Source organism: Tursiops truncatus, chromosome 8 (assembly GCF_011762595.2).
Source record: "Tursiops truncatus isolate mTurTru1 chromosome 8, mTurTru1.mat.Y, whole genome shotgun sequence".
NCBI lineage: Eukaryota > Metazoa > Chordata > Mammalia > Artiodactyla > Delphinidae > Tursiops > Tursiops truncatus.
The window spans coordinates 107,565,404-107,583,017 of record NC_047041.1 but is presented as its reverse complement, the minus strand read 5'-3'; the positions used below and the strand labels follow the sequence as shown (position 1 = coordinate 107,583,017).

Sequence of the window (17,614 nt, the reverse complement as noted above, 5' to 3'; positions counted from 1 at the left end):
CACGGCCAGCACCTCCACTGCCACAGCCACCACTGCCACCACCTCTACAGCCCCCACTGCCACAGCCACCACTGTGGCCACCTCTACAGCCCCCACTGCCGCCACCTCCACTGCCACAGCCCCCACGGCCACCACCTCCACTGCCACAGCCCCCACTGCCACTACCTCCACTGCCACAGCCCCCACTGTGGCCACCTCTACAGCCACCACTGCCACAGCCCCCACGGCCACCACCTCCACTGCGACAGCCACCACTGTGGCCACCTCTACAGCTCCCACTGCCACCGCAACCACTGCCACAGCCCCCACGGCCACCACCTCCACTGCCACAGCCCCCACGGCCACCACCTCCACTGCCACAGCCCCCACGGCCACCACCTCCACTGCTACAGTCACCACTGCCACCTCTACAGCTCCCACTGCCACCATATCCACTGTCACAGCCCCCACTGCCACAGCCCCCACTGTGGCCACCTCTACAGCTCCCACTGCCACCGCAACCACTGCCACAGCCCCCACTGTGGCCACCTCTACAGCCACCACTGCCACAGCCCCCACGGCCACCACCTCCACTGCCACAGCCACCACTGTGGCCACCTCTACAGCTCCCACTGCCACCGCAACCACTGCCACAGCCCCCACGGCCAGCACCTCCACTGCCACAGCCACCACTGCCACAGCCCCCACTGCCACAGCCACCACTGCGGCCACCTCTACAGCCACCACTGCCACAGCCACCACTGCCACAGCCCCCACGGCCACCACCTCCACTGCCACCGCATCCACTGCCACAGCCCCCACGGCCACAGCCCCCACTGCGGCCACCTCTACAGCCACCACTGCCACAGCCCCCACGGCCAGCACCTCCACTGCCACAGCCACCACTGCCACCACCTCTACAGCCCCCACTGCCACAGCCACCACTGCGGCCACCTCTACAGCCCCCACTGCCGCCACCTCCACTGCCACAGCCCCCACGGCCACCACCTCCACTGCCACAGCCACCACTGTGGCCACCTCTACAGCCCCCACTGCCGCCACCTCCACTGCCACAGCCCCCACTGCCACCACATCCACTGCCACAGCCCCCACTGCCACCGCATCCACTGCTACAGTCACCACTGTGGCCACCTCTACAGCTCCCACCGCCACAGCCCCCACGGTCACCACCCCCACTGCCACAGCCACCACTGTGGCCACCTCTATAGCTCTCACTGTCACCGCATCCACTGCCACAGCCCCCACTGCCACTGCATCCACTGCTACAGTCACCACTGCCACCTCTACAGCTCCCACTGCCACAGCCCCCACGGCCACCACCACCACTGCCACAGCCACCACTGTGGCCATCTCTACAGCCACCACTGCTGCCACCTCCACTGCCACAGCCCCCACGGCCAGCACCTCCACTGCCACAGCCCCCTCTGTGGCCACCGCTACAGTCACCACTGCAGCCACCTCCACTGCTGCCACTGCCACAGTGGCCACCTCTGCTGCCACAGCCACCACAGCCCCCACGGCCTCCAGCACCACCACCACTGTGACACCAGCCACGCCGCACACAACATGGCTGGGGAGCACAGGGGTGACCACGTCCCCCGCCAGCAGTGCCACACCAGCACCTTCCCTTTCCACGGGGCTGACAGTCCGAGTGACATCCTCGAGGCCCAGCCACACAGGCACGCTCCCAACATCTGCCACGTCGGTCCTCCCGACTCACACAGCCTCAAGGGGGCCCACCCTGATGTTGGTGACGACGCAGACCTCCACGTCTCAGCTGCTGACGGGAACAGCAACGGGCACAACAGGCACCACCTCCACGGGCCCGCTGTCCACCTCACACCCTGAGACCAGCACGTTGGGAATCCTGGTGTCGACGGGCACCACTGGGGCCACCACCAGCACAACCAGTTGTCAACCCAAGTGCCAATGGACAGAGTGGTTTGATGTGGACTCCCCCACCTCGGGGGTCAGGGGCGGAGACATGGAGACCTATGACAACATCCGGGCTGCGGGCGGCAAGGTGTGCCAGCAGCCTCAGAAGATCGAGTGCCGGGCAGAGAGCTTCCCCGAGGTGAGCATTGAGCAGATCGGGCAGGAGCTCAGCTGCAGCCTGGAGGTCGGGCTGGTCTGCAGGAACGACGACCAGAGGGGGAACTTCACCATGTGCTTCAACTACAACATCCGTGTGTACTGCTGCGATGACGTCCGGCACTGCCCCACCACGGCCACCCCCCACCTCACCTCCACCACGCTGCCCGCCACCAGCAGCTCCACAGCCACGGCGCCATGGCCCTCGACCTCTGCCGTGACCCAGACGGGGGCCCCCACCACGGCCCCTCCAGCTGCACACGTGCACAAGACCACCTTCGGGACCACCTTGCTGCCCACCCCCGTGACGCCCAACACCCGCTCCCTGCACCCCACGGCCTCCCCTCAGGTCACAGAGCTCCCCACCAGGCCCTCCGAGACCACACCCGGACCCCCCATCACCACACCCAGCACAGGCCAGGCCACCTCCACCAGTGTGACAGGTCCCTCCTCCACGGGGACCACGCAGAGTGTCTCCACCCCCACCCGTGTGACAGGTCCCTCCTCCATGGGGACCACAGAGGGGGTGTCCACCCCCACCACTCTGACAGGTCCCTCCTCCACGGGGACCACGCAGAGTGTCTCCACCCCCACCCGTGTGACAGGTCCCTCCTCCACGGGGACCACCGAGGGGGTCTCCACCCCCACCACTCTGACGGGTCCCTCCTCCACGGGGACCACCCAGGGGGTCTCCACCCCCACCACTCTGATGGGTCCCTCCTCCACGGGGACCACCCAGGGGGTCTCCACCTCAACCCGTGTGACAGGTCCCTTCTCTCCTGGGACCACCGAGAGCGTCTCCACCCCTAGTCCCTCTGCCTTCCCGGGGTCCCCACCCACGACCACCAAGCCAGGCTTGCCCAGTGTCTCTCCTACAGGTCCCCTTTTGACTTCGCCCATATCGACCGCCCCCGGGTCCCCACCCACCACCCCTTCCTGGTCTGGGGTGGCCTCTGGCAGCCCGGGGGCCTTCCCCACCTCCACCGCCTCTCCCAGCCCCACCACAGACTGCCTTTGCCATGCCTTCGGAAAGCTCTTCCTACCAGGTGAGTGGAGCCCTGCAGCCTGGACGCTGGGTCCTGCGGGCCGTGTTCATGTGCCTGCCTGTCCGGGGATGCCCTCCTGTCCCCCTCCCTGGCTGACCCAGTGTCTCTGTGTTCGTAGGGGACGTCATCTACAACAAGACCGACGGAGCAGGCTGCCTCTTCTTAGCCATCTGCAACCAGCGCTGCGACATCGACCGCTTCCAGGGCACCTGCCCCACCTTCTCACCCTCGGGGACCTCGGCCTCTGTTCCCCCAACCACCCCAGTTCCCGGCTGCAATCACACCATCCCTCCCCGGCAGGTGTGCCTCCCACCTCCTCCCTGTAGCGCCAGGCCCTTCTGTGTGCACAGGGTCTCGGGCGAACCCCCAGCCCCTCGGTGACCGCCCCACAGCTAGCTTGGCTGGAGGGAGGCACGCGGGGTCTGGGCCTGCTTAGCACCGGCCGGCCAGGAGGCAGGGCAGCCCTGCCCAGGCCGAGGGGGTCCTAAGGCTGCGGCGGCGGCGGTGAGTCCACCTGGTGAGCGCTCTGCGCTTCCCTCCAGGTGAATGAGTCCTGGACCCTGGAGGACTGCACGGTGGCTCGGTGTGAGGGCGACAACCGTATCGTCCTGCTGGGGCCAAAGCCGATGGGCAACGTCGTCTGCGTGAACGGGCACCTGCCCGTGCGAGTGCAGAGCGGGGATGGGCCCTGTGACTACAGCTACGAGTGCGAGTGTGAGAGCCCGCCGCTGGGGGTGGGGGGGGAGGGGATGCGCCGCCAGGCATTTGGGACACGCACATGTCCCCTGTGCCCAATGCCCGGGATCGCTGAGCCCACCCCCCGTCAGGCTTGGCGGTTTGAAGGGAAGCCGGGGGTTTCTGAGGTCAGGGAGAGGAGGGGATCATAACCTGAGGGGTCCTGAGCAGATTTCCCCATGGAGCAGCACGTGGGAGGGGGTGATCTTACAACCCCCGGGGGTCCTGGGGCAGCTAAAATGAAGGACCACAAACTGGGTGGTTCAAAACAACAGAAAGTGACTCTCTCCCAGTCCTGGAGACGAAATCCAAGATCCAGGTGTCTGCAGGACCGAGCTACCCCCAGAACTTTAAAGGAGGGTCCTGTCTGCCCCTTCCAGACTTGGGCCTCAGGCGCCCTGGGCTGTGGCCGCGTCCCTCCCACCTCTGCCCCAGTCATCACGCGGCTTCCTCTCTCCGTCTCTTCCGTCTCTTAGAAAGCCACCTGTCGTTGGATTTAGGGCCACTCTGGTAACTCAGGGTGACCTCACTCCATGATCCTTAATCACAGTTGCAAAGACCCTTTTCCCAAAGGAGGCCACGTTCTTAGGCTCTGGGTGGACGCGTCTTCGGGGCCCCCATCCAACCTGCTATACCCACGTCATAAACGAGAGGACTGGGGCCCTGGGGGCTGAGTGACTCCCCAAGGTGGCAGCTCTGGGTGGCACTGCGTGAGGCCTGTCCACACCCCGCAGGCTCCTGCAGCGGCTGGGGGGACACCCACTACGAGACCTTCGATGGCACCTCCTACTCCTTCCTGGACGATTGCACCCACGTCCTCATGAGGGAGATCCAGCCGCGCCACGGGAACCTCAGCATCCTCCTACACAACCACTACTGTGAGGCCGCCGCCAGCTGCCCCCGCGCCCTCAGCGTCCACTATGAGTCCATGGACATCGTCCTCACCACCACCCCTGGCGCCGACGGGCAGGAGGAAAGCCTGGTGAGTGCAGGCAGCAGAGCGGCACTGGCCTGTCCCAACCTGGTTAGGGAAGGCAGGGGCCAGCAGAGGCCCGGGAGCCCTGGTGCACCTAGAGCGCATTTCCCCCGCGCGGAGGGCAGCTCCCATGGGGCCTCGGGGGAGGCAAAGGGCACGCTGCGGCCTGGGGCCCCAAGCACAGTGACTCCTGAGCAGGGAAGCAGCGTGGGAGGGGCCCGCGGCCAAGAGCACCCTGAGACCCAAATGCGCCGACTGTGACCCCAGGCCCGAGGCGGCATCTGCGCTTCGGGGTGCAGATGCCGAGGAGGGGGCCCAGCGTCCGGCAGGCAAAGCCCCAAAGGCCAGGCCGCTGCCCCTGGCCCAAGTCATGGGCTCCCGGTCACGTCCCCAGATCCTGTTTGGCCAAATGCCGGTGAGGTCGAGCTTCAGCAAGAACGGCCTGACCGCGACAGCGACGGGGGCCGCCGAGATGAGCATCGAGATTCCCGCTGTCGGCGTGAGCGTCATCTTCAACGGGCGGGTCTTCCAGGCGCGGCTGTCCTACAGCCGCTTCAGCTACAACACCGAGGGCCAGTGTGGTGAGCAGGGCCCCGCAGGACGCCTGCTGGGGGAGCGAGGGGCCGGGCACCACCGCTGCGCCACGCGCCCCCAGGCGGCCCTGGCTCTTGACCACCTGCCCCCGCCACAGGTTCCCACCTGCTCCCCCTGCCACCTGCCCTGGCAGGAAGCAGTGTTTCATAGCTGACTGGCTGCCAGGGAAGTTGGGGGATGGAAGGGGAGAACAGGATGGTCCAGTGCCCCCCTACAGTGATGCGCCTGCCCCGCCCTCCCCAGGCACCTGCACCAACAGCCGCAGGGATGACTGTCGCCGGCCCGATGGCACCATGGCCCCCACCTGCCAGGACATGGCCTGGTCCTGGCTGGTCGCCAACAGCAGCGGGGAGGGCTGCTGGGCACCGACCGGGCTGCCCCCGACCACCAGCCCCCCCTTGCCGGCACCCAGCACACCCACCTCCACTCCGTGTCCCCCGGAACCCCTCTGCGAGCTGATGCTGAGCCCGTGAGTCCTCTGCATGGGCTGGCGGTCGGGGGCAGCCACCCCCGGGGCATCGCCTTGGCCTCTGACCGGGCCTACCCGCAGGGTGTTCGCCGGGTGCCACGGCCTCATCCCGCCCGGCCCGTTCTTCAGCACCTGTGTCAGCGACAGCTGCAGGCCCGGCCGCCCTGACCGCCCTGAAGCGCTCTGCCAGAGCCTGGAGGCCTACTCTGCGCTCTGCCGCGCCCGGGGCGTGTGCCCCGACTGGCGCAACGCCACCAGCGGGCTGTGCGGTGAGTCGGCTGTGGCCGCCGGGGGCCCTGGCCTCCATGGCCCACCTGACACCCGTCCGTGTGTCCGCAGACCTCACCTGCCCGCCCACCAAGGTGTATAAGCCGTGTGGCCCCGTGCAGCCCAAGTCCTGTGACTCCAGGTGAGCCCAGCAGAGGGGGACGGGATAGGACGGTGGGGACAGCAGGCCTCCCAGGCTGGCCTGAAGGGTCTGGGGGGACCCAGGAGGAGACCCACAGAGGGTCCGGGACCCCAAGCCCCAGATCTCAGGGTGCCCTTCCCCCACCCTGACCTCCGACCCTGGACTTCCGGAGTGACCCCAGCCCCCCACCATGCCCACTGCACTCCTCCTCGGACTGCCCTGGTCGCCTTGCAGGAGCCAGAGCCCGGCGAGCAGGGGGCTGGCGGAGGGTTGCTTCTGTCCCGACGGCCACATCCTGTTCAACTCCCACACGGACGTCTGCGTGCCCGAGTGCCGTAAGCAGCCCCACACCTGGGCCCTCCCCAGCCCCGCAGCCCCACACCTGGGCCCTCCCCAGCCCCGCAGAGCGGGATGCGAGGGCCACGGGGCGGGCACGCCCCGGCCTGGCCCCGCCCACCCAGTTCTGCCAGCGGCGCAGGGTGGCCTTGAGCCTTCCTGAGCCCCCTCCTAAGTGACCACCCGCCTCGGGTTCTCGGGGGGCTTCTGTCCCCAGCAGGAAGAAGAGGCCTCTGTTGGGGGGAGGGGTGGCCAGGCCTGCTGGGCCCCAACCCCGGCACTCCCAGTGACCCCCTTTCTCCCCGTTCTTCCCTCCCAGCCTGCGTGGGACCAGATGGGTTTCCCAAATTCGTGAGTGTTCTGCGCACAGCTGCCTGACTCCTTGCTTGAGCAGAAGGAGGGAGGGCGTCCCCATCTCGGGCCGGCAGCTCTACCCGGGCCAGGGAGGGGCTGGTGTGGGCACCCCAGCGTGAGCTGCATCACCGTCACACGCCTGCTCCAGAGACGGGGAGGCTGAGGGCGGGGGCCTGACCCGCTGCTGGACGCAGCCCCAGAGGCCGGGGCACCACCCAGGAGCCCTGGGGGACCCTGAGCTGGTCTGTTCCAGCCCGGAGAGCGGTGGGTCAGCAACTGTCAGTCCTGCGTGTGTGATGAAGACTCCGTGTCGGTGCAGTGCGCCCCCGTGCAGTGCGAGGCCCGGGGCCAGCCACAGGAATGCGGCCGGGCCGGCTTCGTGGCCCAGACCAGGCCCCTGGCCGACAACCCTTGCTGCATGGAAACTCTGTGTGGTGAGGCCTGCACCCCAGGGGACCGGGTGGAGCGGAGAGACAGCAGAGGACGGCGTTGGGCACAGGCCGCCTGGCCGGCAGGCCTGCAGGGCGGAGCAGGGTTGCAGGGTCCTAGCTGGACTTGGCTGGACCACGAGGTGGGGAGGCCTCTTGGGCCTTCATTTTTCCACCTAAAAATGAAGCTGATGACCTCTGGTGTGCCCTGGTACCACCCAGGGTCTTGGGGAAGACCGGGGAGGTGACAAAGCGTGGGGACCCTGCAGGGCAGCAGAGAGCCGTCAGCTCCCATGGAAGGGGTGCTCTTTGGTCCAGCGAGGGTAGGTGTTACCCTGGGAACCAGAGTAGCCAGAGGCCAGAGGGCAGGGACACCCCAGGCAGCCCCCCAACTCTCCCGCAGTCTGCAACAGAAGCACGTGCCCCCAGAGCCCACCCAAGTGTAGGCCGGGAGAGGAGCTGGCCTGCACCCAGGCGGAGGACAGCTGCTGCCCCACCTTCAGCTGCCGTGAGTCTCTGGGGTGGGGGTGGCGCCGGGGGGGTCTGAACACTTCCTTCCGCTGCCTGGGCAGGTCCTCAGCCCTCTCGTCCCTTCCAGGGCCTCAGCTGTGCACCTACAACGGCACCGTCTACGGGGTAAGGGCTCAGCTAGGTGGTCGGGGTAGGGCGGAGAGCGGGTCCGGGGTGGGCACATCCGCCGAGGGATGCCCCGTGTCCACTCCTCGTCTCCCCACGCCCAGCCCTATTCGGCCCCTCCCGCCATGACAGCAAGTGAGTCGAGGCTCTGGGCCCTATACAGGCACCTTCTGTAGAGAGCCTCTGGGAGCTTAGCTCTCCCAGCAAGAGCCTCGGGGCAGGACTGAACCCTCCCACCCCTCCTGCCTGCCCGGGGCCCCTGCCTGCCCTGGTCTGTGCTTAGCCAGCAGGTACATCCGTAATCCCATGTGAAGAGGAGAGACTGCTCTGTGGGCCTCACCGACACGGGGAGAGGTCCTGGCCCTGGTGCCCCTCAGGGCCCTCGGTGTCACCTCCCCTCACCCTGTCCACTGCAGGTCGGTGCAACCTTCCCAGCTGTCATTCCCTGCCACACATGCACCTGCCTGTCCGTGGACACCCATGACCCGACCGTGCTGTGTGAGGAGGATGCCTGCGACACCACTTGTCCCCAGGTGAGGCCAGCCTCCTGGGCAGGCCCAGGCCCCTGGGGCAGCCCCCAGCCACCACACCCTAGGGTCCAGGAAGGGTCTCCAGCTCAGGCTTCACTGGGGTTTTTTTCTTCCCAAAGGGAGAGAGTGAAGCAGGAGGATGGTGGAAGGGGTCTTGGGCGAGGGGCAGGACCTGCAGGGCTGGGATCAGGTTCCTGGAGGGCACAAGTGCAGAAGGTGCTGGAAGCAGGGGTGAGGCTAAGAGGGGACACTGGGGCAGGGTAGGGACACTGCCTCACAGAGGAAAGGCGCTGCTAGGGAGGCCCTGGGCCCCTGGGATATGGGCAGGAGAGCAGGAGGCTGACGAGCCAGGCTGGGGCTGAGGGACGTGACCCCCCCCTCTGTCCCCAGGGCTTCCAGTACTCGAGGGTGGCCGGGCAGTGCTGCGGGGAGTGCGTGCAGACGGCTTGCCTCACGTCCGACGGCCGGCTGGTCCAGGTAAGGGGGGCTCAGTCTCAATCCCCGCGCCCCAGAGACCCTCCCCGCCAGCTCTTCTCTGCCCACCAGATAATCCTCAACCCGGCCCCCACTCTCCCCCTTTTATTTCAGCCCAATGAGACCTGGGTCAACAGCCTCGTGGACAACTGCACGTTGTACCACTGCCAGGCTGAGAACGGGCCCCCTATGCTGACCCCGACGCCCGTCGCGTGCCCGGACGTGTCCAGCTGCAGGGTGTGTGTCTGGGGCTCAGGCCCGCCCCGGAGGCCCCGCCCACGCCCAGAGCCACACCCACCCGGGAGCCCCACCCACACCCACCCCAGGAGGCCCCGCCTGCCCCAGCTCGCTCTCTGTCCCCCTTCCCCCGCAGGGCATCCTCAGGAAAATCGGCTGCTGCTACTCCTGTGAGGAAGTGGGTAAGTCGAGGCCCGCCTTCCCGCCCCCAGCCCCGCCCACTGACTCCTCCCGAAGCCAACCCCGCCGCCGGAACCCGACCCTGAGCGGGAGGTGACGTGGGGGTGCGGCGCGGGCGGGGACCTCAGAGATCCGCCTCCACCGCCTTTCGTCTGCCCAGACTCCTGCCAGGTTCGCGCCAGCATGACGGTCCTGCGACACCAAGGCTGCGCCACCCAGGCCGCCGTCAGCGTGCCCTTCTGCGAGGGCTTCTGCCCAGGAGCGGCCCGGTGAGCGGCCCGCGCCTCCCCCCACCCCCGGGACACACGGGGACACCACCCGGTGCCCCACGTGTCTGTGTCCGTCCCTGGCCGGACACCTGGCGCTGGGCTGGGGCTGGAGGGCCCAGCTCGCTACAGGAAGGGAAGAAGGGCCGCCCCAACAGGGCTGCACCAGCCCTGGGGCCTTCCCTGACCCCCAGAGCCCAGCCTGGGAGAGCTTGGCTGGGCCACGTGGGGCAGGGCACCAGGGCTACCACCCAAAGGTCAGAGTCCACGTGCAGGACGGGCAGAATCCGGGGGGACCAGACTGTCTGGGCAGAGCTGCTGGCAGAGCCCCACCCCACCCCCGATGCCCGGGCTGCAGCCAGCTGTGAGCAGATGGGCTGGAAGAGGCAGGAGGATGGGTCCAGGCCTGGCTGGAGGGCCCTGGGCAGGTTCCTGGAGGAGGGGTCTGACAGGGTCAGCAAGTCAGAGGAGCTGTTGTGGGGAAGAAAGGGGGCCTGGCTGGGGAAGGTCGGGGTTCAAAGTGACCGAGAGCGCTGCCCGGGCCAGTACAGAGAAGCCCCGAGCGCTCAGGGAACAGGCACAGGGCCGCTGTCTCCCGACCCCCGAGAAACCAGGAGCCGGGCAGTCTGGGCGGTTGTGGCTGGGTGAGCAGGTCCTGAGGGCCGTACGTCTGCAGGTACTCCATGGGGGCCCGGGCCACACAGTGCCCGTGCATCTGCTGCAAGAAGACCAGGGCCCACCAGGAGGTGGTAACCATGCAGTGTCCCAACGGGACGGCCTTCCAGCACACCTACACCCACGTGGACGAGTGCAGCTGTGGCCCATCTTGCGTCTCCTCGGCCCAGGCTCCCGAGGACAGCACCCCCAACTTCCCGACCTATGGGTCCACCATTGTCTGACGCATTCTGCCCCCCCTCCGCCCGCCCCACCTGCCCCACCTGGAGCCAGAACACGCACCACCCAACCACGGAAACCGCGGGAGCCCACGCACACCTTCCGTGGATACCACTGCCCCCGCCCACTTTACACCTGCCCCAGGTGAAACCCAGGCCCTGGCGGGTGACAGTGTAGTGAGGGTCGGCTTGAGGAGGACCCCAGGCTGGGGGGACCTGCCCTCAGAGCCCCTCCTGCCTGCTTTGGCCACCTGCCTGGCCTTCAGGCCCTGACCTTCATCTGAAACACAAGCACCCGCTCCACCCAGGCTCACCCCCGTCCTGGTGTCAGAGGGATGCCCCGGAGAAAACTGCACACCCACTGCCGTGCTGCTCCCACGGCGGGCCTGTGTGCCCCCCACTGCCCCTCGAAGCCCCGCGGTGCACAGGTGCCCGCTGGCTACACCTCTTGCAGCTGAGCGCAGACTGAGGCCTGTCCGGGCAAGGCTGGCTACCTGCCCACGTCCGGACCCCGGCCTGAGGCTCCGAGGGCCAAGGGACGGGCCCCGGCGGGGTCGGCACCCCACAGCACCCGCTCTGCTCACCCAGCCCCCGTCTCTGAAAATAAACACCGAGCATCACATACGTTTCCTGGTCCTGGCGGATGTCCCCTCCACGTGTGGGCCGGGCTGTCCAGAGGCACACCCCTGCTGGACCTCCGGGAGGGACAGGCGGGGCAGGAGGCAAGAGGCCCCCAGGGTCAGTCTTGGGCTGCGGGAGTACTGGCCAGAGTCAGGGGTCATCCGAAGGTTCAAACACGCGGGTTTTATAAGGAGGTTGGTTCACAGCTGCACAAAGACCAGACGAGCCAACGGGGGAGGCCCACGGGGGATGCAGAGGGCATCTGTGGGAAGCGCTCCCTGCGCTCTGCGGGGCATCTCCTTCAGGCACTTGTCACACGTCAACTTGCTGTGTATCTGACCTTCGCTTCTCTCTCCACCGAGGGCAGGGATTGCTGCCTTTCTCTTCTGCTGCCCCATCCAGAGTGGAGAACACTGCCAGCACAGGAATGGGATGGGACGAGCTGGGGGCAAGGCTGGGGTGGTGCCCCAGCTTGAGTGTCCACATGGGCAGGGGCAGCTACGAGAGGGTGGGGCTTCCACCGGGGAGGCAAAGGCGGTGCTGGCCGGGGCCAAGGAAGCCTGGCGAGCGTGTGCGGGGCGGGGGGCTTCTGGGGCCTCCTGCATCACGTGACCTGCCTCTGCGCTCTGTGTGCGCCTGCCCACCCAGGGAACGGCAGCCACAGTGAGTTACATTGTCCCCCATGGGCTGCGGTCCTCAGCTCCCGGGGAAGGCGGGGCCTGTGGTCTCTTTAGTGGCCTTTCCTGCTCACGTCACCGAGGTCTGGTCAGGGCAGGCCACCCTGGGACTGGGCCGGAGCTGGTCCAGGAGGGCTGACGAGGTTACAGTTGCCCGCCTCGGTCACCACTGGAGTCAACTGTAAGCTTGCCGTCTCACAGTCTGATTTCCTGGGGCGGCGGGGGGGGGGCTGTGGCCAAGTCATGCCCCAGCCGTGTCTTCGTTAACCCACGTGTAAAACACAGCATTTCCTAAACGTCAGTCATTCTCAGGGCACGACTGCTTCCTTAGACCCACGCACCTCTTACAAAACTAAGCGTTTCCAAGGCACCTGTGAAATGAGTGTCCGTCTCCACAGACCAGAGCTCACGTGTGTGAAGTGTTTTCACCCGTCACAGACTAGAGCTCACTTTGGAGACCAGGGTCCAGATGTGCTCTCTGCAGGCTCTCTCTCTGCCTGGTGTGGAATTAATTAAGGAAACTGAGCTAAAGTTGGAGTCGGGACAGGCCTGCAGGGGAAGCTCTCATGCCCTCAGCGCATCATCAACTACCCCAAACAGGAAGAGACGTCCCCCTGCACGCCCCTGACAGGAAGGCATCTCTACGGACCACCCAGCCGTCCGGAGGAAGGAAGGAAACTTCTCTCCTCCCACGGCAGCCCAGCCAATCAGAGACTGCAGCGGCCCAGCCCATGGGAAGCCTCCTTACTCCGGACCCCCAGCTCCTCCAATGGGCTCTGGATATCACAGCCCCTCCCAGCTCCCCCTTCTCCCCATAAAAGCAAGAACCCCTTCCTTGTTCTCTGGATGTGCCTGTGGGCCACCACGGTTCACAGATACTGAGCTGCAATTCCTCTGCTATTCCCGAATAAACTCACTTTTGCTGGTGAAACAACTGGCTATGTTATTATTGAAGTCGACGCTGGACAAGCTGCACCCCACCTCCTTCCAGAGGCCACAAGCCCACGGTCACTGAGGGCGGCTGAGACATGGGACCCTGGGAGCACCAGGTGCTGCCTCTCAGCCCTGGGCGGCTCTGTGCTCTCGTCTTGCTCCAGGCAAGGCTCACCGCTGGTCAGCCAGGTCCAGCCCTGAGTTCAGGGGCCTGACTGGGGTCCCACTGTCCCCCCCACCCAGGTCGTGGGCTCCCTGACCCATCAGGGCGGACGCCAGGCGCCCTCATCCTCTGCTTGGTGTCGTGCCCCCCCCCCCCCAGGTCTTGGGCTCCCTGACCCATCAGGGCGGACGCCAGGCGCCCTCATCCTCTGCTTGGTGTCGTGCCCCCCCCCCCCCAGGTCTTGGGCTCCCTGACCCATCAGGGCGGACGCCAGGCGCCCTCATCCTCTGCTTGGTGTCGTGGCCCCCCCCCCCCCCAGGTCTTGGGCTCCCTGACCCATCAGGGCGGACGCCAGGCGCCCTCATCCTCTGCTTGGTGTCGTGGCCCCCCACCCAGGTCTTGGGCTCCCTGACCCATCAGAGCAGACGCCAGGCGCCCGCATCCTCTGCTTGGTGTCGTGGCCCCCCCCCACCCAGGTCTTGGGCTCCCTGACCCATCAGGGCGGACGCCAGGCGCCCTCATCCTCTGCTTGGTGTCGTGGCCTGGACCCCGCGTGGGCTTCTGCAGCTTGAGTGGACCCAGCTCTGCTGCCAGGCTCACTGGGGGCAGCTCCTGTGCGATGCGTGAAGGGCCGAGGGCGTGGGGCCCGGGCAGGTCACAGACGTTTCCAGAACTCCGCCAGTGCTCTTTACGAGACAACTCATCCTAGCTCCATCCTAGGAAGGGTGTGGAGGGTGCCTGGCACGGATCTTCCTGCTGTCCGGGTACCCGGGGGTCACGTCCTCACTCGCCCTCCAATCTGCTCCCTCGCTGAACCCAGGCCACGTTGGTTTCCCAGCCTGTCTGGGGCCTGAGAGCAGAGCTGTGGAAGCAGGGGGCACGGAGCTCTGCGGGGGGCCCAGGGCTCAGCCTGGCCGCCGAGCGGTCCGTCCACAGCTCCAGCTCAGCAGAGCCCCTCCCAGACCAAGGCCCCAGCCGGGCCCTCCTCCAGGACGCCCCTCGGCCAGCACCGGACGCGTCCCCCTGCGCTGGTGTGAAGTCCACACGCTCTGTCCATCCTGCCCTGATGTCCACAGGAATAACAGCGGGCCAGCTGTATGTCAGAAAGAAAACAGCTCTTCCACACTAATAACCCTTGCACTGCAATTTTTGTAATTTTTCACTTTTCCATTTTGTCCTAAACGAGGTTTATTGGTTGAATCTTGGCAGTGCCTAACAGTTAATAGACACTGAGGATAATTGCCTTAGTGACAACGTTGCAAATTACTGAATGAACGTTTGTCATCACTGGGTTTAACGCGCTTCACAGTGACACCCGCGCTCAGCGAACCGCGTGTTTCTCGCTAGGCTGGCGTGTTAGCGCAGAAAGCTGTCAAGCAAGACCGCCACTGACATGCTCGTCCCAAGCAGCCCCGCGCTCCGCTTCGCTGTGCTGGCTTGTCTCCCGCCCTCCGCCCTCGGGGTGATGGGGACACAGCTCCGCTGAGTGCTAGGGGACTACGGCCCTGGACACGGGGCTCTGCCTCCAGAACAAGTCAAACATCAAACTGGGCTGCAGCCTTTGCTTCCACAAAGGTTGCTTTTCAGAAATCAACAGTTCCAAGGGATGTTCTGAACATTACTTCTGAAAATAAAAATGGAAGAGAGAACGATAATAAACCGCTCTCCTTGTCGGCACAGGGAAGACGGCCCCGAAGGCCCAGACTCTGCGCTCTGGGAGCCCCGTGAACCCGGAAGCCCAGCCCAGGGAGGTCCTGCCACCCTTGGGGCCATGGCGGGGAGGGGGACCGGCCGAGCTCAGAAACTCTCCTGCATTTGTTCGTCCAACAAGTGCTGACCGAGCCCTGATGTGCAGGCAGGAGCCCGTGCTTGACCGCCCAGCATCCCAGCAGGATGGACACCAAGCAGAGGAAAGGGAACGGGTACGTCTGGATGACCCAATCGAGAGGGGCTGGGTGTGGGGAGGGCGGGGAGTTGCCAGAGAGGCTGGGAAGCTGCCCCGCTAGCCATGGGGAGCAGGTGGAGGTCAGGAGCCTTGCAGGGGGACGGGAGGCTCGGCAGGAGGCCTCCCTGAGCTCCTGGCTCCTGGGTCTTCCCTTTGCAGGGCTGGCCGGGACATGGGTGAGGATCCGGGCCTTGTGCCGTCTCCCTAGCGCTCAGGAGACGTGGGAACCCAGACGAAGGACCAGAGCCGCTGCCAGGGTGCTCGGCCCACCCATTAGAGTCTCCAGACTTCCTGGTGGGAAGTGAGGGGCCTCCTGGGCCGGCTGGGGACAAGCAGTCATCCTGCAGCCTGAGGAGGGGCCCTGAGCACCGGGCCCGGAGCTCAACATAAAGGCAGCAGCACCTGCCACCCCAGGAAGCCCCGAGAGGAAGGGAGCCTGGACCCGCGATGGCTGTCCTCGGAGGCCCCATGGCTGCGGGGCCCGCCCACTCCTCGCTGCCCATGACTGAGCGGGTGTCAGCGTGGAGGCTGGGACAGCGTGGGCCCACTGCAGCTGCAGGCACTGGGAAAGCATCTTGGAGCCTGACAAGCTCTGGACCCAGTTGGGGGTCTGGCTGTGGCCCAGGAGCAGATTCACCATGCTGCCGGGCGGGCTCTCGGAAATTCGGAACCGACCGCGGTCCGCGTTGGGTGGAGAGCCCAGGAGGGCCCTCGCAGTGGCTGAGGAAGGGATGTGGAGGCTAAGCAGGGCTGCGGGGACACTGCACAGGTGAGAGGGCGCCTGCACAGCCGAGAACCAGCGCGGGTGACCTCTGCGGTGCGGCTGAAGACAGCAGATGCCGTTACGGGGCTGGCTCCCCAGCAGCAGAGTGATGGGGTGGGGGCTGAGGCCCCACAGGAGCAGAGGGGTCAGAGGCAACCGGACGCCCTGAGCAGCGGCTACCTGCGGTGATGGGGGCAAGCTGGACGGGCCGCTGACAGCCTGCGGACTCAGAACAGAACCAAGTGACAGCACAGACAGCTGTCGGCCTCCTCGTGGGGGCCACGGCCCCTCGCCCAAGGTCCAGACCTGCTCGGTCCTCAGACCAGAACCATCGGCCGGAGGAGAGGCTGGGCTCCCTCGGGAGAGCCCCAAGGCACCAGGGCAAGTGGACAGGGCGGTGGTTCCTACCCCCTCCCAGAGGGGCTCACGGCATTCACCCCCAGGGCAGAGGGGCCACCACTGACCGCAGGGGCCCAAAGCAACGCCAAGGCTCCTTTAAAACTGGGGCTTATGGGGCCACTCAGCTACCCACTGGTCATTTCCCCAGCCCTGGAACGTGCAACTGGGATGGACACCGGCAGAACGCCACTGATTCCTCTGCCGTCTGGGACGGGCTGGCCGAGAGGAGGGCCATGTCTGACCTCCGACATGAAAGACGCAAGTGTCGCCGCCACCACCACGGCCCGGTACCCACTGCCCGGCGCCTGCACACCCAGCCCGCACCCGGCTGCGGATGGACGTCCACGCGAGGAGTGGCGGGCCCCTGAGACGTGGGCAGGCTGCATACCTGGGCCATGTCCGCGTCCCCCGTCCCCAGCTCCACCCGCTGACCCCAAGGTAACACCCCCGCCCACGCCCAGCTCAGCATCACACACTCGATGCACAGCTACCTCGTGTTCCCTGGGGTTCACAGGATTCCCGACCGGAGGCACCAACCGTCCCCCCACCTCCTCTGGGCCCCGCGTGCAGTGGGTTTCTTCAGCCCCCGCTGGACCACCATCCCTCAGCAACGTCCCATCTGGCAAAAGCCTGCCCACCAAGGGGCCAACTGCATGACCGTATCTGCATTTCCAACAGTTCTATCTGTTCTTCTCCATTTCTGGGTGGGTATTTTTAACTCTCTTGGTCTTTGCATTTTATTCTGTTTCCACGACACTGCAGGTCGTCACGTGCTGCTCCAGGGGAGGCTGGCGGCTGGGATGGGTGGGGTCCCGCTCGCCTGCATCTGAGCTGGCGCCCCGGGACCGACACTGGCTCCTCCAGAAATGAGCTGCTGCTTCCACCAAGCGGCTTTCTCACCCGGAGCTCCCCGGGCTGCAGGTGGTGTAGACATGGGCCCGCGGTGGGGAGGGTTCCCCCCCTCCCTCTGTGGGCCGAGTCCCCTCCTCAGCCAGCACTTCAACGAGCCAAGGCCGCGCCTCCCGGCGGCTCACGCCCCACACGCAGGGCCGAGCGCCCGGGACACACGAGCGCTGAGCGTACCCTACCCTCTGCATCGTGTCCCTGGTGCCCGGGCCCCGCCCGCACACAACTCCTCTCGGCCTTGGGCACAAGCTCTCACTGTGACACTGACCCGGGGCAGGAGGGCACCTGAGAAAACTGTCGAGGGATAATGGGGGCGGGGGGGGGGGCGTACCTGAAGGCAGTGGGTCCCCTCCCTCCCGCCCCCAATCCCCGGCTGCACGACGTCCTCAGCGGGGCCAGTGCCCGCTGACTCAGGGCTGGGCCAGCCCCACCCCTGTGTGCTCCAGGGCCGCGGGGCCCAGCACCCGAGCCGGACCCTGCACTCGGGGTATGGCTCCGAGGCGGGCGTCGTGGGCCCTCTTAGAAGGGGAGACACATTGTGGCCCATGTTCGG

General features: G+C 66.4%; 1 protein-coding gene across 1 annotated transcript in view; it reads left to right on the top strand.

The window, feature by feature from the left end:
- Positions 1-11,278, top strand: part of LOC101320006 (mucin-5B) — a 33,167-nt gene extending 21,889 nt beyond the window's left edge. The window contains exons 39-59 of the mRNA XM_073809457.1: positions 150-343; positions 1,076-1,192; positions 1,763-3,137; positions 3,256-3,437; positions 3,680-3,851; positions 4,607-4,854; positions 5,243-5,429; positions 5,686-5,911; positions 5,993-6,180; positions 6,251-6,320; positions 6,555-6,655; positions 6,976-7,007; positions 7,264-7,444; positions 7,842-7,946; positions 8,037-8,074; positions 8,491-8,607; positions 8,995-9,081; positions 9,193-9,315; positions 9,452-9,497; positions 9,656-9,764; positions 10,438-11,278. Of these exons, the coding sequence (XP_073665558.1) occupies positions 150-343; positions 1,076-1,192; positions 1,763-3,137; positions 3,256-3,437; positions 3,680-3,851; positions 4,607-4,854; positions 5,243-5,429; positions 5,686-5,911; positions 5,993-6,180; positions 6,251-6,320; positions 6,555-6,655; positions 6,976-7,007; positions 7,264-7,444; positions 7,842-7,946; positions 8,037-8,074; positions 8,491-8,607; positions 8,995-9,081; positions 9,193-9,315; positions 9,452-9,497; positions 9,656-9,764; positions 10,438-10,660 (4,121 nt within the window). The 3' untranslated portion in view covers positions 10,661-11,278. The remainder of the gene's footprint in view (positions 1-149; positions 344-1,075; positions 1,193-1,762; positions 3,138-3,255; positions 3,438-3,679; positions 3,852-4,606; positions 4,855-5,242; positions 5,430-5,685; positions 5,912-5,992; positions 6,181-6,250; positions 6,321-6,554; positions 6,656-6,975; positions 7,008-7,263; positions 7,445-7,841; positions 7,947-8,036; positions 8,075-8,490; positions 8,608-8,994; positions 9,082-9,192; positions 9,316-9,451; positions 9,498-9,655; positions 9,765-10,437) is intronic.
- The last annotated feature ends 6,336 nt before the right edge of the window (positions 11,279-17,614 follow it).